This window comes from Mustela lutreola, chromosome 10 (genome assembly GCF_030435805.1).
Source record: "Mustela lutreola isolate mMusLut2 chromosome 10, mMusLut2.pri, whole genome shotgun sequence".
Lineage (NCBI taxonomy): Eukaryota > Metazoa > Chordata > Mammalia > Carnivora > Mustelidae > Mustela > Mustela lutreola.
In genome coordinates, this window is record NC_081299.1 from 35,861,899 (window position 1) to 35,884,351 (window position 22,453).

The 22,453-nt window shown below is 38.4% G+C and overlaps 1 protein-coding gene and 1 non-coding gene across 13 annotated transcripts in view; one reads left to right on the plus strand and one right to left on the minus strand.

The window, feature by feature from the left end:
* MAST2 (microtubule associated serine/threonine kinase 2) overlaps window positions 1–22,453 on the plus strand; it is a 212,847-nt gene that overhangs the window by 110,324 nt on the left and 80,070 nt on the right. For 5 of the 12 annotated variants that reach the window (XM_059137764.1, XM_059137774.1, XM_059137765.1 and 2 more), the window contains exon 5: window positions 8,396–8,593. The exons of 6 other annotated variants lie outside the window; for them this stretch is intronic. In XM_059137764.1, coding sequence (XP_058993747.1) covers window positions 8,396–8,593 — 198 coding nt within the window. Of the gene's footprint in view, window positions 1–5,560; window positions 5,830–8,395; window positions 8,594–22,453 lie in introns of those variants that run through there. One more of the 12 variants, XM_059137773.1, reaches the window with a different exon arrangement.
* LOC131810633 (U6 spliceosomal RNA) lies at window positions 1,137–1,239 on the minus strand. Its single transcript, XR_009345635.1, has one exon. It is a non-coding gene; the product is annotated as a U6 spliceosomal RNA (small nuclear RNA).

The following is a 22,453-nucleotide window of genomic DNA, read 5'->3' on the forward strand; positions in this document are numbered from 1 at the left end:
TTGTTTCTGTTATGATGTATAGAACTTAGTCATATTTATATTTTTAAAAAGTTAGGTGTGATTTTTTCCCTCGCTTTATCATCAGTAAAATTAATAATTTCATTTAAGTCTTTTTCTTGTCAATGACCACTCGTTTCATCATTTTTTATCCAGCTTAAATGTTTAGCCATTTTAGTGACAAATTTCTGTATAATTTACATTAAACCTATAAATATTTCTTTGTCTTCTGTGATTACTTCACCGTTAAGCCACAAGAGAAAAAAAAACACCTTTTCATTTGGCTAAATATTGGATAGATAATATTATTTTAAGAACAATTATACCTGCTTTCTATACTGACATTTGCTTCCTTTCTTTGAATATAATGGCTAACTTCCTGTTTATTGACTTGTCTTTACTACTGATAATTTTAGGTGTGCTTTCTGGATGTGGTGAAGTCCTGTTAATTTCATTAGTGTTTGTTTTTCTTTTTAAGATTTTATTTATTTATTCATTTATTTGAGAGAAAGAGATAGATAGTGACAGACATAGCAAGAGAGAGCACATGTGGGGAGGAGAGGGAGAAGCAGGCTCCTGCTGAGCAGGGAGCCCAGCATGGGGCTTGATTCCAGGACCCTGGGATCATGACTTGAGCTAAAGGCAGAAGCTTAACCCACTGAGCCACCCAGGTGCCCCATTAGTTTTGTTTTTTAATTTAAGCAACTTATTTATAGATTTTCTTTTTCTTTTTTTTTTTTAATTTATTTTTTATTTTTATTTTTAAAAAATATTTATTTATTTGAGAGATAGAGAAAGGAAGAGAGTGCACAAGTGAGAGGGAAAGAGGCAGAGGGAGAGAGAATCTCAAGCAGACCCCGTGCTGATCATGGACCCCAAAACGGCTTAATCTCATGACTCTGAGATCTTGATCTGAGCAAAAACCAAGAGTCAGATGCTTAACCAACTGAGCTACCCAGGCATCCCAATTTCTTTTTCTTAAGCTCCACTTTCCTGCTTTTCTATCTCTGTCATGATTATAGCTTATACTCATTATTATAATGATCTTTAGAATTTAAAAATAAAATGTAATTGTGTTCAGAGAGTACCAACTTTGAATATGTGTTTTTTTCAGTTTCCAAAAATATATTACAAAATATAAAAATACAGAACGCTTCATGAATTTGTGTGCCATCCTTGTTCAGGGACCATGTTAATCTTGTATTATTCCAGTTTTAGTATATGTGCTGCCCAAGTGAGCACAAGTTTGAATATATTTTTATAAAAAAAAAAAAAAGTGTTATGGGGCGCCTGGGTGGCTCAGTGGGTTAAGCCGCTGCCTTTGGCTCGGGTCATGATCTCAGGGTCCTGGGATGGAGTCCCGCGTGGGGCTCTCTGCTCAGCGGGGAGCCTGCTTCCTCCTCTCTCTCTCTCTGCCTGCCTCTCCAACTACTTGTGATTTCTCTCTGTCAAATAAATAAATAAAATCTTTTTTAAAAAAAAGTGTTAAAAATGGAAAATTTTCATGCTTCCAAAGTTATTTTTGTTTTTATTTTTATAAGATTTATTTATTTATTTTAGAGAGAGAGCATGAGAGCACAAGCAGGGGAGAGGGAGAGAGAGAGAATCTTAAGCAGATATCCTGCTGAGAGGAGCCCCATGTGGGGCTCAATTTTATGACCCAAGGTCAAAATCAAGAGTTGGACACTAAGCCAACTGAGTCACCCAGGTGCCCCTATTTTATTTTTAAATATTTGGAATTATTGAGGTATCTGGGTGGCTTAGTCAGTTGAGTGTCAGACTCTTGGTTTTGGCTGGGGTGGTCTCAGGGTTGTAGGATTGAGCCTCAGGGCTCTGCAGTCAGTTGGGAGTCTGCTTAGGGTTCTCTCTCTCTCTCTCTCTGACCTGCCCCCTGCTCATGTACTCTCTCTCTAAAATAAAAAAATCTTGGGGTGCCTGGGTAGCTCAGTGGGTTAAAACTGGGTCATGATCCTGGGGTCCTGGGATCCAGCCCCATATCCGGCTCTCTGCTCAGCGGGAGGCCTGATTCCCCCCGCCCCCACCTCTCTGCCTGTCTCTCTGCCTACTTGTGATCTCTGTCAAATAAACAAATAAAAGTCTTTAAAAAAAAAAATCTTTAAAAAATTAAGCTAAATTAATGGGCACCTCGGTGGCTTATTGGGTTAGGCCTCCTGTCTCAGGTTGTGATTCCAGGGTTTTGGAATCGAGGCCTGCATCAGGTTCTCTACTCAGCGGGAAACCTACTTCCCCCTCTCTTTCTGCTTGCCTCTCTGCCTGCTTGTGATCTCTGTCAAATAAATAAGTAAATCTTTAAAAAAATTTTAAGCTAAATTTTAAAATTTTGTCATTTTTAGATAAATCTAAGTATGTATTTTTAGAAAAAACTTTTCAGTCTTAGCATTAACTGTACAATCAATTGTCATATGAAAAATTAGTCTATGGCTTTACATATGTTATGTGTAGACCTGCACAAAAATAAATTTACTAGTACTATGAATTAATTCGGCAAAATGTTCCTCAGCTGCCATGTGCTCTGTTACTGAATACTGAGCCAAATGGTGGATACTGGCTAAATGACGGATATCTTTCAAACCATGAATTAGAACAGAAAGAAATCAAGTAAATAGTTAATTTGGCTGTATTAGGAACCAGCATTTGTATTAGACAAGAAATCTGTTATATTCATGTTACCTGAGAGGAGGAAGGATTTGACAGGTTAATTAATTTGCCTTTTTCCTTTTAAGGCCCTTTGCTGTTAAAATATTTTATAATCTCAACAGAGTTCTTTCCTTTTTTTTTTTTTTTAAGATTTTATTTATTTATTTGACAGAGAGAGATCACAAGTAGGCAGAGAGGCAGGCAGAAAGAGAGGAGGAAGCAGGCCCCCTGCTGAGCAGAGAGCCCAATGTGGGGCTCGATCCCAGGACCCTGGGATCATGACCCAAGCTGAAGGTAGAGGCCTTAACCCACTGAGCCATCACCCCGTCAACAGAGTTCTTTAAGAAGCTTGTTGCTTCACAGTCTAAAATAGCAATCTGACATGGTTGTCTTCTTAAAATATACATAGGAAGAAAAAAAATACATAGGAAGAAAGATGTGGGTAAGTGTTTTCCTGGGGTTTGAACAGTGTAAATAGTAAGAATGGATTTTTAGGGTTCCACTTTGTCAGTGCAATATTCCAGATCACAGGTGTGACAGAGGCAACCCATTTCTTTAGGGAATTTATATTTTGTGTTTGTGGTTTTGTAGAACTGCTAAAGTGAGTAGCTCATGGCAGGGGCCTTTCTTGTCTGGCTGTAAGGATGGTAACACAGTCAATAAATAGTTGTTGTGTGAACAAACAAGAAGAGGTTGCTGTTTGATTTTCCATACCTCAAGTTGTTGGGTGCTCTCCAATCCTGGGGAAATGTTAAACTTTTGTAGTGCTGACAAAGCTACAGGGATATTGGCACGAATGCAAGTAAGTTTAAAGAAAGTGCTCTGTGTGGAGATACGTTAAACTCTAGGAGTAAGAGTGATACCTTCGTTGGGTCAGATGAAGAACATAATATACGATTCCATTCTCTAAAATTCAAATATTTTTTAACCCTTTAGCATTATTTAAAGAGCTCCCTGCTCTCTCACCTTTCCCAATTTATTATTGCACAGCAGGCTAGGGAGAAATGTATTTGCTATTGTCAGAATCTTCTGCTGAAAGGTATTTATAGCACAGAGGTTTATAACATTGATTCTAGAGATTACTTCAGTTCACCAACTTGGCTGAGCACAGGAATACTTCTGGCTAGCATAATTCATCTATAGGATAACTAGGTGCAGATATATCGAGGAAAGGTATTTTCCCCTTTAACACCCCTTTAAAGATTTTAACCTCTTTGTGTGTGTTTTTTAACAATGGGAATAATAATAGCACACGTATCATAGGACTGTGATGATGAGGACTACCTCGGTATTATGTGTAGAGTGCTTAGAATAAAATCCAGTACATAATAAGTCCTTGTAAATACTTACTTGTACTTACTTACTTGTAAATACTTACTTGTAATTGTTACTTATAATTGTTTCATAAAACAATTCTTACTGTGTGAAGTACTCTGATATTTTCTGTTCTATTTCATTTTCTTTCCCTTTTAAGAAAGTGTTTGTCCTGACTTCTAAATTGATTTTATGAGTTACTAAATAGTTGTGACCTGCAGTTGAAAAAATATTGGCTGGGATAGGAATTAATTGTTTGGCTGTTACTCTAGAAAAACAGTTTGACGTACTTTGTCATGTCAGTAAATTCGAGGAGCCTTTCAGAGTTGGCAGGGGCTCTTAAGCAGGGGACCAAGACTTCTACTTACTCTGGTTCGCCTAGCTCCACCGGATCACTTGGCTTTCTTTAGGCCAGGCTGTTTTTGTCAGATGGTTTCTTGTATGTTGGGGCTTATCTCCTCCTCTACATTGGGATCCAGCTCCTGGAGGGCAAGAACTATAATAATTGCTAACACTTTTGGGGTGTCTGGGTGGCTCAATCGGTTAAGCATCTGCCTTGGCTCAGGTTATAATCCCAGGGTTTTGGGATTGAGCCTCGTGTGGTATTGGGCTCCTTGCTCAGTGGGGAGCCTGCTTCTCCCTCTGCCTGCCACTCACTCTGCTTGTGCTTTTCTCTCTCACTATCTCTGTCTGTCAAATAAGTAAATGAAATCTTTTTGGAAAAAAAAAAAAAAAAGCTAACACTTCTATAGCACTTCCTCTTTGCTAGGTACTTTTCCGCTTTTCATATATTAATCTTCACCACAACCTATTTATTAGGCACCTGAAGTTATTTTCATTCTACAGATGGGGAAAACAAAGCATGCAGAAGTTAGTTAGCTTACCCTTCATTAGAGTTCTTCTGTAGCTTACCATAATGTCTTGTGTAACATCTGCCATACAGATGATTTCATTAATAGTTACTGACAAGTTAAACCAAATAGTTTCTGGGTTTATTTTCTTAGCTTTCTTTTGGCTTTTCTCACCACAAGGTTATTCAAGTGATTAGAGAGTAATAGAAATTGAATTAGCAGTAGAATTTGAATTAAAAATGATGAACTTTTTCAAAGAAAGGAATTCAGAATTTATTTAAATTGGTCAAATTCAGAATTTGAATAATGGCTCTGCTTTGAGCCCTAACATTAAGACTGTCATCCTCCACCTGACATGGGTTTGAGAATGAATAAGTTACAGAAATGCCCACCTATTCTTAGCTCCTTAATTTACCGATTTGGGATCTTAGTGTGCTTTCTTCCAGTCCCATGCCCACTGCAACAGCTGTTCTATACTGGCCCACGCCTCCAGAGTATGGTATTTCTGTCACAGTGTGAGTTTTCAAGTTGGTATGTACAATTTTTGCCAGAGTCTTCACTGCTACCAGGCCTCAGGGTTGGAGGTTGCAACTGACTTGAGGGGGAGGGAGTTTGGTGCTTGTCACTGAGGAGGAACAAGGTGCTCTCTGACGCTCTGATTTGTTACAGGCTGAGTGTGAATGATGTCAGGCAGATCAGAGGACAGCTGATTCATTTGGGATCTGGGACTCCTCACTGTGGCTCACTGCTGCCTCCTGGTCTCTTAGGTCTTTCGCAGAGGGGGTGGGAGGGAATTCTGAATATTATGTTTTTGAAGAACAGTGCTTTAATTTTTCTCTTAAGTTTGGGGAGCCTTTGTAAGTTTTCTTTGGCTTATAGACCGCATACCCCTTGTGTGAGAGAACTTCCTGCCAAGACTCCCGAGTGTGAGAGGGCAAAAGCTTTGAGTAGCCAGGAAAATGATGAAACGGAGGAGAGAGAGACTGGGAGCACCATGTCTGCGGATTCAGTAAGGAGGCTGGGGTCTCTTGAGTGGAAAATGGTAGATGTCGGAAAAGAACTAATGCCAACTAACACACTTTCATTTGCTTGAATAAAGACTCTGCTTTGGAGATGCCTGTCAGAAAGAGGGCTTAGCTGGCATCACAAATTCAAGGTCAAAACACTGGTCCCCGGCAGGGGCCTATGGGCCTTCTAATTATGAAAATTGAGTTAGATGCCATTTTAGGGGTGCTTAGGTACCTGGGGAACTGGGTTAACAATGAAGATCTTTTTTTCCTGTCCTGAAAGCAGTTGTGTATTTAAACTTAGTGTCGAAGCTGCGAATACAAGCCCCAAGAATGTGAGAAACAAATGGAAATGAAAGTATCTTCTTGGACTAGAGAGGGTGTTATATTTCTGCCCCAGGCCTGTCAGCTCAGGACCTCAGATCTGCCCTTGCAGATCCAAGCCTGAGTCCTTTAGGGTGTGACCTGAATTTTATTTCTGTGTTGGCCAATAGAGAAATAAAATAGAAAAAAATAGAAAAATACTTAGATAAGGATTTCATAGCTGGGGAATGGAAGAAGGCTTCCATGTCAGGTTAGCTTTTCCAGCAGCTTCTCAGGCTTATTTAATGAGGAAGGGTGCATTGATCAGCAAAGTAGAGAACCAGGGAAAGAAGTGTCCTAGAATCCATTCTACTTCAGTAATCTGTCTTGAACTGTCTTTGCAAGACTCACAGAGTGGAGGGCATGCCCTTCAGACTTTATTCCCGTGAATATTAGAGTTTACCTGGAGATAGCATGGTATGCTTGACTAGACACACGTACTTCTTCAGTGGGTTTCCCTTGGGTCACTGCTCTTCTGTGTTAGTGGATGCTCATTGATTAAATTAATGGTTGTACCAGACCTTGGAAGACTGTAGTTGTTTGAAGCATATAATTGGAAATACTGGCGTATGTTTAAAAAAGTGTTTATTCTCCTACTAAGACTAAAAGTTAAAGACTATAAAAAGAAGCTTCATGAACTAAAGTGTCATTTAAAGTGAAGAGGATTTGTTAGCAAAATTGTAAATTTTTAAAATTAAGCTTGTAGTGTAAGAGAACGTAAGTGGTCAAAATCATTCTCTCCAAATGTTGGTGCACTATGGTTGGTAATCGTTGTGTCTGTTTTAGTGACGTTGAATTTAGCTTAGGAAAATTCCCCCTGTGGAACTAGTAAGTAGTTTATAAATCACCTTTGCTTTTTCAAACATTCCTTTTTAAACTCTAGCCTCATTGTATAACCAGTTTGCAGAGTGGCAATTACTAGCAAATAGAGAATGAGATATATTCTTATAGATTTATAATCTTAATTATATATGCATCAAAATGGCTAAGACTCATTTTAAGTGTTAGGATTTGAGACTCCAAAATTTTGTATAAGCAATATTATTTAGGTTAATAAGAACTGTCTTATGGTATATTCTATTTAGCTCTAGCTTATATATACTAGGGAGCTGATTTTTTGAAATATTCTTTAGAAAAGTGAAAATTCTTTTTGAAAATGAGAAATTAATCCAAAGTTAATATCTTCAGTTCTTGTAATTTTTATTAATATGTTGAATTTATGGAAATTTGAGCATACCTGTAATTTAAAATAGTTTTCTACCCTCTATTTTTCTATCCTTTTATATCCTCATATTGTGTACTCATCTGGGAAATATTCTGAAGCCAACTAAAGGGATAATTAGTAGGAAGGTAAAGATTTCCTTTGACTATATGTAATTAAACACAAGTAGAATATAACCATATATAAACAGTCAGTAATAACAGTACAGAAACTAATATTTTTAAACAGGTGCTTATGTGATACTTAAGTTTTTCAAAATCTTTAAAATGAATTATTGTGGCTAAATATGGTATTTGTATAGAAAGCCATGTTCCTACTATAGTAAGTTAAATGCTGTGCATCTGTCAATTATTTTTCATCATCTGTGATATATCAATCAATGATCAAAGAAGTAGAAACCCATATTTACCATCTATCTTCAGTCTAATGATGTTGTTTACTTAATAGTCTTCAGTACGACTTAACATGTATCGAGATGATTAGGTTGTTTTTAGGGGAAAAAAATAATCTAAAAAACCAAAATTTAAGTAGAAGCAAAATTCATTATACAGAATTAAGTGATGTTATTTAAAGTTTCATTAGGCAAAAGTTAGCTAAATAAGTTGGTGTTATTGTAGATATAATCTGTTAGTGTTTTACTTTTATGGATATATTCATTTCTATAGGAAGTTTTAGTCATTGCACACAAAATATTACTTACTGCTTGCTAATTGGTGAGTTTTAGATTTGCAATATATTTCCAGAAGCCAATTCTAAATACTTTGAATACCCAAAGCTTAAATTTTTGGTTTTGATTCTATGGATTAAATTTTAGTCTCGATTGTCCTCGTGTGCCATTGCACTGAGGTAGGATATTTGAGAATGATTTTTGACCACTTTTTTTTTTTGAGCCTCTTGCCTAAACTAACCCACTTTGAATATGTTTCTTTTTACTTGAGAAATTATCCCTGACCCTGCTTTTTTCTACCATGGTATGTTGTCAGAATCTCTACTCTTTGCCGAGGATCTGAAGTAAACCAGCACATGTTTTCACCCACATCAGCTCCAGCACTGTACTTCACTAAAATCCCATTTAGCGCTGATTGTGCCCTGGCTACTACTTCTCCTCTTGCCTTTTTCCTGAACCCACAAGCTCATAGCAGTCCTGGCAGTCCCTGTTGCAGCCACCCGCTGCAGTGGAGGTAAGGAAACCTGCTGCGACGTGAATGTGGGCCTTGGTGATTGCTTTTGGCCTAGTAGCTAAAACCCAAAACTTTCTCCTTAATAATGGGGAGAAACAGAATAAAAGTCACAGAGAAGAGTAAGAGGAATGTCAGATATTTCTGCTATATTCAAAATTCAAGAGAAAGAAAACATATCGGTAGTTAGACAGTTATGTGCCCATTGTGACAGTAGACAGCCCTGTGACCACTCCATGGGAGAAGCATAGTGTGACAGAATGCTAGAGCTCTCTAAAGGTTAACTAGTCCAAATGCCACATTTTGCACAACAGGAAAATTTGATTCTGAAATAGGTTAAGTGATTTGTTCAGATTGCTGAAAATAACCCTCTTCTCCTCATTTCTTTCTGACTTTTTATCTAGATACCATTTGAGTACATGCTATGTACTAGACACTGTTTTAGGCCTGAAAAACAGAAGAGTGACCAGAAAGAGCTAAAGTCCCTGCCCTCAGAGGAGCTTAGATTCTAGTGGAGTAAATATATAAATCAATAAATATAAAACAGATGGACATATGCGATATTGGGAAAATAAAGTAGGTTGAGGAGAGTACGGAATGTGAGGCCGAGGGGTTGACATTTTATATAAAATGGTCAGGGAGGTTCCTCACTCGTAAGTTGACACATGAGCAAAGACCTGAAGGAAAGTCCCAGAGCCAGAAAAGAGGTGTCTGGAGAAGAGTGTTTCAGACAGAGGCCACAGTAAATGCCAAAAACCCGATCTAAGAGTTTGCTTCATGTGTTCTTTGTTCAGCAGAGTCCAGTGAAGCTATGTGGAATGAGTTAAGAGGTGGGAAGTGGGAAATGAGGTCTGAGACATAGTGATAAGCCAAATGGAATAGAGCTTTAAATCCATCGTAAAAATTTTTGTTTTATGCTGAGTGACGTGAGAAGCTCTTGGAGGGTTTGAAGCAGAAGAATGTTATGATCGGACTTAAATCAAAAGGATCCCTCTAGCTATAGTTAGAAGGTTACTGGTATAATCTAGCAAAGACTAAATGATTGTTTGAACCCTTGGTGGTACAGGTGGTAAAAAGTGGTCAGATTTGATTATGTATTTTGGAGGTAGAATTGATAGGATTTGTTGATGGATTAGATGGCAGAGTTTGAGAAAAATATGAGTGAAGGATGACTGAAAATTGGGGGTTAAACAGCTAGAAAACTGTAAAATCCAGAAATTGACACTGGGAAACTGTAAGAGATCGCTGATTAGACATTTGGTTAAAGATAAGTGAAATTTGGGCTGAGGGTATATAAGGAATTGTCAGTGTTTAAGTGAAACAAATGATTAGGTTTATGAGATCATCCAATGAAAGTCTGTTGGTAAAGAAGGAAGAAATGTCAAAGGATTGAGCTCTGGGGCCATCTGACTTCAAGAGATTGAGGAGATGAGGAACTAGCAGAGGAGAGACTGAAAAGGAGTGGGGCTTTTTAGGAATGAGAAAAATCAAGAGAGAGGTAACTTGGAAACCAATAAAAAAATTCTTCAAAAGAAAGTATGTTTGATCAATAGGTATTTGTTAAGCTTTATGTTAGAAAAAAAAAACTAACCAGGAAAACTAGGAATTTGAGTAGAAACAACACTTATTATATAAACTTAAGTGACATTATTTGATACAAGACTTCAAATTCCACAGACATAACTAGAGCAGTGTTAGACTGATAGAGGACAATGTTAGGGGCTGACTTTCCCTGAAGTCACCTTTCCAGAGGTACTAGACTTGGTATATGATGCTGGGTAAAATGGTAAGGTGGGTAGCACCACAGCCTAACGTGTGCCCCCTTCTTGGCATGTGACTCAAAGTCTTATCTCTTCACACCTGTGGTTTTGAAGCTTAGGGCTTGAAAACATCTTAAATTTTTGAATATTTTTTTCCTACACTTATTCACATGTCTGTGTTAGTGTTTCACTCCATTCTTCTTTTGTATCCGTCCCATGCCAGGTACCAGTCAGTGACACAGCAAGGTGATTTTACCTTGTTGTTTGCTGCATATGTTTGTATTTCTTTAAACATTCTTGAATTTTATTCTGCGATGCAGCTATATTATTCAGATATAGTTTGATCATTTTGAGGATTACTTTTTGGCTTTGTTGGGTGGGCCTAGAGTAGCTTTGGGAGCTAATTTTTTCTTAATTCTAAGGCAGTGCTTTCTGAGTACTCTAGTCAATGTCTGTGCATTATGAGTTGGTTCCCTCCCACACACACCCATGCTGGTGGGAATACGATCTATTCCTATGTGATCTCTGGGGAGTGCAATGGCTACTCATTTTCTTGGATAGTTTTCTCACCCACATCACTTGGCTGAAAATTCAAGAGGAACCCCCTTGCTGAGCTCTCTCTGTCTAGCTCTCTCCTTTCTAGTACTCTGCCTTCCAAATTTTAGCCACCTTAACCTCCCCAGCTTCTCTGTTCTGACTCTTCGATTTGGGTAGACAGCTCAGCTCTTTGGGTACTCTCTGTGTTTGCTTCCTAGAAATGTTCTCAAGGTAGTAAGCTGGGGCAATCTTAGGACTTACTTTGGGGCAATTTTAGGGCTTACTTTGTATGTTTCCCTTCTGTAAAATATCTAAAAGCTATTGTTTCACATGTAGAGTTTTTTTTCATTTTTGTTTTGTTTTTACTTTATGAAGCACAAGGGTGAATCTGGTCTTTGTTTCCCCATAATGGCAGGAAGCTGAAATTCAATCTTTCTTAATATTTTGAACTCAGGCTTCTATGATCACAAGTGAAGATTGCCTCATGAGATTATTGGTAGACTGATTCATATGTTAGATAAACCTAGTAGAAGCAGGACAGACTCTTTGTTTTACCATGCTTAGTCAAGAAAGGTTGAGAAAAGGGCATCTGGGTGGCTTAGTGGGTTAAAGCCTCTGCCTTTGGCTCAGGTCGTGATCCCAGGGTCGTGGGATCAAGCCCCGCATCGGGCTCTCTGCTCAGCAGGGAGCCTGCTTCCTCCTATCTCTCTGCCTGCTTCTCTGCCTATTTGTGATCTCTGTTAAATAAATAAATAAAATAAAATCTTTTTTTTTTTAATTTTAAAAAAAAAAGGTTGAGAAGTAAAACAGCAGAAGAATAAGAATAGGTAACTTAAAAAAAAGAAAAAGAATAGTAACTTTGCCAGACATTTAATGTGTGCTGAACATTGTTCTAATCCTCAGAATACCCAGATGAGATGGTAATATAAATCCATTTTATTGATGAAGTAGATAATCCAAGTAAATTTATTTATAGATGAGGGCACTGTGGTACAGAGAGGTTAAGGAAATTAATAAGTAATAGAAACTGGCATTTAGCTCCACAGAATCTCATTTTAATATCTGTTGTCCTAAACCCTCTGGTCTAATGTTTCTGATGGAACATGTGCTATTTTGTATTTAGTTAATAAACCTACAAATTCTGAGGACTTAATCGGTCCCAGGGAGCATTGTAAGCATTTACAAATTAGAGGTCATTCAATCCTCCCTTCAATTCTATGAGACAGGGATTATTATTATGCTTATTTTGCAAATGAGAAGACCAAGGCACAGAGAGGTTAAATAAATTGCTCAAGATAAAACAGCTGGTAAGTGACAGAATTGGGATTAAAACCTAGGCAGTCCAGGTTCAGAGACAATATTATTATTATTTTTTAAGATTTTTATTTATTTATTTGACAGAAAGAGAGAGATCACAAGTAGGCAGAGAGGCAGGCAGAGAGAAAGTGGGAAGCAGTCTCCCAGCTGAGCAGAGAGCCCGATGTGGGGTTTGATCTCAGGACCCTGAGATCATGACCTGGGCCAAAGGCAGAGACTTAACCCACTGAGCCACCCAGGTGCCCCCCCACCACCTTTGAAAAGATTTTCTTTATTTGAGAGAGAGAGAGAGCACAAGTGGTAGGGAGGGGAGAGGGAGAAGCAGACTCCCCACTGAACAGGGGGCTTGATGCGGGGCTCGATCCCAGGACCCCAGGACCCCAGGATCATGACCTGAGCCAAAGACAGACCCTTAACCCATTGAGCCACCCGGGTTCCCCAAGACCATATTCTTAACAACTATATTGTTCTGCTTCTCCATCTAAGATACTTCATTAATCTAATATAGTATATCTGAATCTATATTATTTTGCAGCCCCAGGTATTCTCTTCCTAAAAGACATGTTCATGACATTCTTTACTAAATTTCCCAATACTGGGGGTAGGAGTTAGTATTTTATAGTCTATTGTCATTTCCAGGCCCCTGCCTTTATTATCTTTCTTCTTCTTTTAGGCTTATTTTATTCAATTTTATCTTTTACCCCTACTCATTGCAGTTCATCCACTAATTTAGTTTTGTTCTCTCTATTCACATTTAGGGCCTAAAAGAGCATCAATGGCTAATGAGTACAACGGTGCACTTAAATTTTACAAAATCCTTACCATGTAGATGTGTGTATTGAACATTGCTGTTAAGCAATTGAGCATATACAAGTTGAGAAAAGAGAAAAATGATTCTAGTAAACAATATGAAGGACTAAAAATTAAGAGCTACTGGCAGTGAATTTGACCTCTATTTAAAAATAGATGCCCAAGGGACAGCTGGCTGGTTCAGTTGGTAGAACATATGATTCTTGATCTCAGGGTTATAGGTTTGAGCCCCACATTGGATGTAGAGATTACTTAAAAATTTTTTAAAATAAACAAATATATATGTATATAGATATATAGATAGATAGAGATAGAGATATAGATGACATAAAAAAGGGAGCTAGATAGATAGAGATAGAGATATAGATGACATAAAAAAGGGAGTTAGGGGGCGCCTGGGTGGCTCAGTGGGTTAAGCCACTGCCTTTGGCTCAGGTCATGATCTCAGGGTCCTGGGATCGAGTCCCACATCGGGCTCTCTGCTCAGCAGGGAGCCTGCTCCCCCCCCCCCCGCCTGCCTCTCTGTCTACTGTGATCTCTCTCTGTCAAATAAATAAATAAAATCTTTAAAAAAAAAAAAAAGGGAGCTAGGATTTGTACACTGCCATCTTGCAGTGGCCATATTGAATTGTCTTTTATTCTGTGAGGTGTAACTATTGATATGGACTGAATTGTGTCCTCCTTAAAGTTCATATGTTTAAGTTATAACCCCCCCCCATACTTTTAATGTGACTGTATGTGGAGGTAAGGTCTTTACAAGTTAAATGGGGTCATTGAGGTGGACCCTGATATTTATGGTGACCTATAAAGTGGGGATTTACCACAAAGACGCAGAGAAAACAGCCATTTACAAGCCAGGTAGTAAGGTCTCAGAAGAAAGCAACCCTACCGACACCTTCTAGCCTCCAGAACTGTGAGGAGGTAGATGTCTTTGTTTAAGCCACCTAGCCTATGGTATTAGTTCTGGCAACCCTAGCAAACTAATAGGGCTATTGAGGCTTTTGGCTGCTTTGCCTTAAAGGGCTAGAAAATAGTATCTTTTCCTGCTCAGATTCCTAACCTTCATTAAGGTTTCCTGCTCAGAATCTTAACCTTCTTTATTGACTACATCTTCATCATGTGCTTAGAACCTTAGTTATATGCTAGAACCAAATTGTTGCCCATAATAATTTAGTGAATACTCAATGCACAGTTTTAAAATGATGCCCACCCAATCTGCACTGCATTTCTCTTTGTTCCTTGATGAGAAAGGGTAGATGGGTCTGTTTTAGACAAGCCTGATGGTGACTCTTAGGTGTCTTGGTAGGATCTGATCAACCTTAAGAGGCATGGTAAATATAATGATTTGGGTTGAACTGATTAGCCTGTAAACTTTAGTCAACTTATGCATCTTCCAAGAATATGATTCCAGCCTATTGACTGGCACTCAGACATGGGTATTGCCTGTTGACATAGCCTGATTTGAAGGGGTGCTAGATAAGGTCTGTGGTGCAACTGGTGTCCCTGCAGAGAAGAAAGGCAGTTGTGTCTTTCGCTATTCACGGGTCCAGCTAGACCTCCTGGGGATAAAAGTTTGGTGTTGGCAACTTCCTAGAACATAGAACAGTTTAGATTTTGATTCGGTTTTAAATGCCATAGACTTTGTCAGCCCTGTAGTTGGGAGGATTCACAACAAGAAATCCTTACTAGAGTTACACTGGAAGAGTTCTAACACTAGCTCACTCCTTACTGTGTAGGAATTCTTTTTATACATTGTCTAGGAAAAAGCTATTCAGCCTTGGCTTAAAATCTTTAGCAAACAAGAAGTTCACTACTGAAGTTTGCAACTGATACTAATTCAGCCCTCTGGCCACTCCCATGTCACATGTGTGAGAGGCTTTTTGTAGACTTTTATGGCAAAGGACAGGTGTTCTTTTGGCCCTCCTCCCAAATGAGGCAGCCTTTGAAACCCCTTTTTGGTAGTGTCAAGATTGTTTCCTGCCAGAGAGAAAGCACTATTTTCATTTTACCAACACCTGCTTTTCTTGTCTGTCTTTTTTTAAACAACTGCTTTTCAAAGTAACTCTAAAGAGGAACATCTCCAGAACTTGTTCTTATCCTGGCCCTGTTGAAGGCAAATTACTTCACTTCTCTCTGCCTCAGTTTTTCTACATCATTAAAATGGGGATAATAATAGGTTCTTCAGGGGTTGCTGTAAGGATTAGATGGGTCATTACACGTAAAATTGCTCAGAATTCTACCCAGGCTGCTGGAGCAGTTACTGTGTTGCTGTCTTTGTCGGAAAACTCACATGTTGCTGGTCCTCACTCTTCATTTGCTTTCATTTGTTTTCTCATATTCTTATTTTCCCTTGGGTAACTCTAGATATCACTTATTATTCTGCCCTGCCTGTGGAAGCTTTGTTACTGCCTAAGATAAGGCAGTGGCAGCTGGGTGCTCTTCTGCCCTCTCATACAGTTTCACTAATTGCTGCAGAAGCTGGCCTGTTGGGGCGTAGCAGGATGTGGACTAAAATGAGAACAACTCTTCTGAGGTTGTTTTTTGGCACTAAGAAAAGTTCATCAAACTAGGTTTAAGGTGTTTCATTTTTCCTGCCCTCCTGTGTGAGGGAAAGAACAACTTGAAAGTGCCTTCAGAAGATAGGAAAGGGAATGTACTTTATTATTTTTTTAAGTAGGAAGGTAAAATAATGAAGAATACTAGCTGTGAATTATCCTTGGTATGGCAGAAAATTTTTCATAGATCCTGGCTTCAGGTAACTCTGAATAAATATATAGTCCTATTTGGCAAGATGCCAAAGTCTTGCTCTTAGATTAAGGTAAAAAAGCTGAAAGTTTCTAGGATATTTCTATTTCTGGAAGTAGGAAAATTTTGTTTACTGAAAAAATCTCTTTTTTTAAAATGTTGTATTATAGAAAATATCAAAAGCATTACAAGATAGAGTAGTCTCACGTCTTGAGTATCTACTTATCAACTCATGGTCAGTATATTATCTTCTCTGCATCTTTACCTAGACCCTGCAACTCATTTATTTTAAAGCAGATCCCAGACTGTGTCATTTTACCTATAATATTTCCATTTGCATCTCTAAAGGTAAGGGTCTTTAAAAATATAAGCATATTACCATTTTAACACCTAAAACAATAAGAATTTACCAGTATCATCAAATTTCCAGTGTTCTTTGCTTTTTTTTTTTTTTTTTTTTTTTTTTTTTTAAGATTTACTTATTTATTTTAAAGAGAGGGAGAGAGTAGGAGGGAGGGGCAGAAGGTGAGGGAAAGAGAAACTCCAAGTAGACACCACACTGAGCACAGCCCTTACAGGGTTGATCTCACCACATCAAGATCAGGACCCCAACTGAAACCAAGAGTCGGATGCTTAACCAACCATGCCACCCAGATACCCATGTTTATTTATTTATAACTTAAAAAAAAATTTTTTTTTTTAATTTCATTTATTTGAGAGAGAGAGAAAGCACAGAAGGAGAGAGACAAGGAGAAGCAGACTCCCCTCTGAGCAGAGAGCTGGATATAGGGCTCCATCCCAGGACCCTGAGATCATGACCTAACTGAACCAAGGGCAGATACTTAACCGACTGACCCACCCAGGTGCCTCTGTTCTTCTTTTTCTTCTTCTTTTTTTAATCAATATCCAAACTATGCCAAACACAGTTCATTTGATTAATATGTGTTTTAAGTAGGGTGATCTTACAATTTATTACCTTAACTGGGAGATTCTGTTAATAATTATAGTGGGACAACAGGCAGAGACTTGACTGTCATAGACAAATTGGGATGTCTGGTCACTCTGCTTCTAAGTTTCTTTTCATTTAAGTTTTTCTACCGTTTTTCTTTTTCTTTTGGCATTTCATTTGTTGAAGAAACTAAATTTGTCCTCTAGACTTTTCCTACATTCTGGATTTTGCTCTTTGCATTCCTGAGAGATTATTTAACATGTTTTTATGACCTCTATATTTCCTGTAAACTGGTAGCTTGATCTGATTCTGGTTTGATTTGGGGGACTGGGGAAGAATGCTTACTAGTTGGTGCAGTGCACAATTGTCAGGAGGCAGATAATGTTAGATCCCTCCCATGTTTTGACAGTATTGACTGTAGATAATTGTTGCCATTATTTTATTAGGAGTTTGCAAAAGTGATTCCCATTCCCTTTCCATGTATTAGCTTCAATACCTACACTAAAGGAATTTCCCCCTCATTATCTATTTGTTAGCCTTACTCTTGAGAGAGTTTAGCTAGACTCTTTCCTGGCTCTTCAACGTGATGCTTCATATGTCATCAGTTCCTGGTCTTGTTTCAAACCTGGTAACTACTGTTTTTGTAGTGAAGATTGTATACTCAGAGTAGTGCAGCAGATTTTTTGTGTGTGCGAAGGTCTTTGGAGCTTGTTCCTTAAGTAGCTGCTAACTGATTGCAGCACTGAGGAAAACCTTGGCTTCCTCTCTTGGCTCCTAGTAGGCATCCTGGGGTAGCTTTTATATGGACTCTTGTTACGCAAGTGCTCCAAGAGGTGAGAAGGGATCCAGATATCAAGAACCCAGTAGCCCAGGCCACTGCAAAGATACATGTTATTTGTCCATGGCTTTTTTTTTTTTTTTTAAAGGAGGGCCTCTTGCAGCTGCTTCTCTCTCATGCCCCCAGATGCTACCAAAGGAGGAACCAGTGCCAGTCCTGATTGCCTTGGAGGGTCAGTCCCTTCCCCTGTCTTGGTAGATAGAAGGTTTGGAGTTCGTCCTTTTGAGGAACTAGCACACTAGTGGAAGAGTCAAAGATACAAATAATTTTCAATGAGAGAAACAGTTACCTAATATAGAAGAGTTAATTTTCATGGTGTACCTTCAGGATAAAGTCTAGAATTGGGGATGCTGAGTCAAAGAAAAAATGCATATGTGGTTTTATAAGCTATTGTTCAGTTTTCCAACATAGTGGTTATATCATTTTGTATTTCCACCAGTGGTATAAGACAGTGTCTACAGTAGTCCCCTCATTTGTGGGGGACCCAGTAGGTGCCTGAAACTGTGGATAGTACCAAGCCCTATATATACTATGTTTTTTCTTATATGTACATACCTATGATAAAGTTTCATTTGTAAATTAGGCACAGTAAGAAATGAACAACAAAAATTGTAAAATAGAACAATTATAACAATATACTGTAATGAAAGTTACATGAATGTGGTCTTTCTTTCTCTGAAAATATCTTTCTGTCCTATATTTACCCTTCTTGTGATGGTGTAAGATAACAAAATGCCTGCATGATGAGATGAAGTGAGGTGAATAATACAGACACTGTCACGTAGCATTAGGTTACTACTGACCTTCTGACAGTATGTCTTCCTGACTGTGGAAATAAAAAGAAATGGAAAAATTAAAAAGCAGGGGAACCACTGTATTTGCTCACAGCCTTGCCATTCAAGCTTTTTAATTTTTCCAGTCAGATGGGTGAGAAATTATATCTCAGAGTAGCTGACTTAAAAACAAACAAACAAACATTAAGGGGCGACTGGGTGGCTCAGTTGGTTAAGTATCTGACTCTTGATCTCAGCTTAGGTCTTGATCTCAGGGTGGGGAGTTCAAGCCCTGTGTTGGGCTCACAGCATAGGGACTACTTAAAAGAAAGTAAAATAAATAAAAAGTAAAAAAGTAAAAAATCATATTAAAATGATCCTTAAGGATGAGGACTGTGTTTTCCAACCTTATGTGGAGGGAATTAGTTTTCCTGTCCTAGGAAATGAGGTGGATTCATCCATTATTTCATTCAACAGTGTACTAGATCCTGTGAGTAGAGGAATGGGCCTGAATTGGTAGTAGGAAAATTCCTGGCAATGGCAGAGTAAGAGATAATGCTTTTTATCCAGTAAGCTTTCAGCTTTCAGCCTTATTCACCTCTATTACAGCCATTCTGATATTGCTTTGGAGTTTAGCAGATACTTTTTAAAAAGATTTTATTTATTTATTTGAGAGAGAGAGTGAGAAAGCAAGAGAGAACAAGTGGTGGAGAGGGAGAAGCAAGGACTCCGATGTGGGCCTCCATCCCGGGATCCTGAGATCGAGACCTGAGTCGAAAGCAGACACTTAACAGACTGAGCCACCCAGGTGCCCTGAAATTATTTTTTAAAAAATATCTGCTAGGGACCTGGGTGGCTCAGTCAGTTAATCATCTACCTTCAGCTTAGGTCATGATTCCAGGGTCCTGGGATCAAGCCCTGCATCTGGCTCCCAGCTCAGCAGGAAGCCTGCTTCTCACTCTCCCTCTACCACTCACCCCCAGTCGTGTTCTCTCTCTCTCTCTCTCTGTTCTCTCCCCCTTCTCTCTTTCAAATAAAATCTTTAAAAAAAAAAAAATTCAAAATTGCAAGAATAGTTCAAAGAGTTCCCCACCCCCAAACCAGTAGTCAGCAAACTAGAACCCATGGGCCAAATGCAAGCTGCAGCCTGTGTTTATACAGCCCTTGTGCTAAGAATGGATCTTACATTTTTGAAGAGATGTTTAAAACAAAACAAAACAAAAAAACCTAAGGACTGTGCAACAGAGATCACATATGGCCTGCAAAGCCTAAAATATTTATTATCTGGCCCTTTACCGAGTTTGCCAACCCCTTCCCTAGTCCATTTGAGAATCTATTCCCCATATATCCCATCACCCCAGAATCCTTCAGCATGTACTTCCTACAGAGACATTTTTTTAAAAGATTTTATTTATTTATTTGACAGAGAGAGAGATCACAAGTAGGCAGAGAGGTAGGCAGAGAGAGAGAGGAGGAAGCAGGCTCCCCGCTGAGCAGAGAGCCCGATACAGGACTCGATCCCAGGACCCTGAGATCATGACCTGAGCCGAAGGCAGCGGCTTAACCCACTGAGCCAACCAGGCGCCCCTTACAGAGACATTTTTGTAGCTATGATATGTCCTTAAAATCAGGAAATTAACATCGATAAATACCATCACCTAATCTACAGATTAATTCATATTACTCCATAAATCCCAGGAATGTCTTTTATAACAAAGGGATCCAACCAGGAATCATGTGTTAAAATTTTATTTCTTTTAGTCTCCTAAAACTCAGAGCAATTCTGTAGTCTTTTCTCAACTTTTATGACTTTGATACTTCTGAATGTTACAGGTTGGTTCTTTGATAGAATATGTTGCAGTTTGGGTTTGTCTGGTATTTCCTTAGGATTAGTTTCAAGTTATGCATTGTTAGGGAGGAAAAACTTTTCCTCTACCCTCTTAGTTCAGTGCCTGGGGGCCTGTGAATTAAACTAACAAAAGAAAGATCAGCAGGAGAAAAGGCATAAATTTTTATTAATATTTGCATGCTTAGGAGTTCATAGAAAAGGAAACGTAGCTCAAAGAACTGGTTAGATTCAGAAGCTTACATTCCTTGTTACAAAGAAAAGTGGTTTTGGGCTTCAAGGGATGGTAATTTGTGGGGCATACAGGAACTATGTGGAGGAACTAATAGAAAGTAAAGTTTGTTTATGCAGACACATTGTAGCTCTTCTCTCCCAGGTACAGAGGGACACATTCCTCAAAGGGATATCTGCCTGGTTTCAGGCAGATAATGAGAGGGTGGAGAACTCTTTCCGGATCTGTTGATTTTCATTTGTCTTTGGCTTAAAATAATGCTTTTACCAAAATAGCGTATTTTGGGGTGGCAAATTCTGGTCCCCTTCAGCATGTTTAGCATAAAAAAGGGTGGTATGTTCTTCTTCTTGCATCCTATCGGTGATACAGACTTTCATTTTATCTCATTACCCTGGTATTAACCTTGACCACTTGATGTGCTAGATGTGTCTGCTGTAAAGTTACTTTTTTTTTTTTTAGGCCTCTCTAATTAGTAAGTATTTTGAGGAAAATTTATGTGACTTTTAATGAAATTATGGAACAACCCCATTTCTCATCAAATTCTAACCCACTATTTTTAGCTTCCATTGATGTTTCTTGGCTGAATTGTTACTCTGCTGGTTGTCAAATGGTATTTTTCAAATTCCTTCATTCTTTCTGCATTCATCAGTTGGCATTGCATTATTAATGGGATGGTTTCTCTTCTCCCTGTTCATTTTTTCTCTTGTATCAGCATGGATTCAGGGGGTTCTTATTTTGTTTAATGGGTTATAGTCCATTTTAAAAATATATTTATTTATTAGAAAGAGACCACAAGTGGGGAAGGGCAGAGGGAGAAAGAATCTAAAGCAGACTTCATACTGAGTGCAGAGATGGATGGAGGACTCAATCCCATGACTGCAAGATCATGACCTGAGCCGAAACCAAGAGTCGGATTCTTAATCACCTGAGCCACAGTTTGTGCCCTTATTTAATGGGTTATAATCTGTTAATAACATTATATATTTTTATGTTCAAATTGTACCATATAAGGTCAAGGAGAGTCTCTTCATGCTGGCTTTTTTTTTTTTTTTTTTTTTTTGGTACACATCCCCACCATTCTTTCAGAACCTCATAACTTTCTGGCCCTGTAAGACATTCCTGTCTGGCTTATTTTATACTCCGTACCCTGGCCCTTGTATTAGCCCTTTCTTCAAGGAATGCAGATTCCTTTTAGTGGAGAATGGGATTTAAAAACCACACTATGAATGATAGGCACGGTTGCTGATATTTGGGTTCATTGTTCCAAGGAATCTATACACATACCAGGCATGTGTGGGAGCCTTCCCGCAACCAGTTGGCCATCGTCGTCATCATCTAATGGCTTCTAGACTGAATTATTCGGGAAGGAAGAGGAGGAGGGAGGATTTTTAAGTCCACTACATACATTAGATGCAGCCTTAGATGCCTGTATAGTTTTTTAAGATTAGGTGTACTGAGATATCATTTACATACTATAAAATTCAATTCTAAGTTATCTGGTGGTTTTTATCTAAATTTAAAATATTTTCATAACCCAAAGAGTTTCCTTTTGCCCATTACACCATTGCCCTATTTTCTCCCAGGCAACGTCTTAGGCAACCACTGCTCTGATTTTGACTGTATAAATGTGCTGTTTCTGAACATTTCATATAAATGGAATCATATATTTTGTAGGGTTTTTTGTTGTTGTTTCTGGCTTCTTTTAGTGTAATGTTTTTGAGGTTTATTCCTTTTTATTGCTGACTGTGTGTGCATAAACCATATTTCGTTAATCCATTCACCAGTTGATGGACATTTGGACTGGTTCCAGTTTAGGACTGTTAGGCATAGATGTTGCTGTGAATGTTTGCATACATGTCATTGTGTGGACGTATGTTTCCATTTTTCTTGGGCAGATCCTGGGAATGAAATTATGTTGTATGGTAAGTTTATACTGTTTAAAAACCTCCAAACTGTTGTGTATCATTTTATATTCCCACCAGCAATATTTGATGGATTGTTTTTCTACCTCTTTTCCAACACTAGATATTCTGCCTTATTGATTATAGCCAGTTAG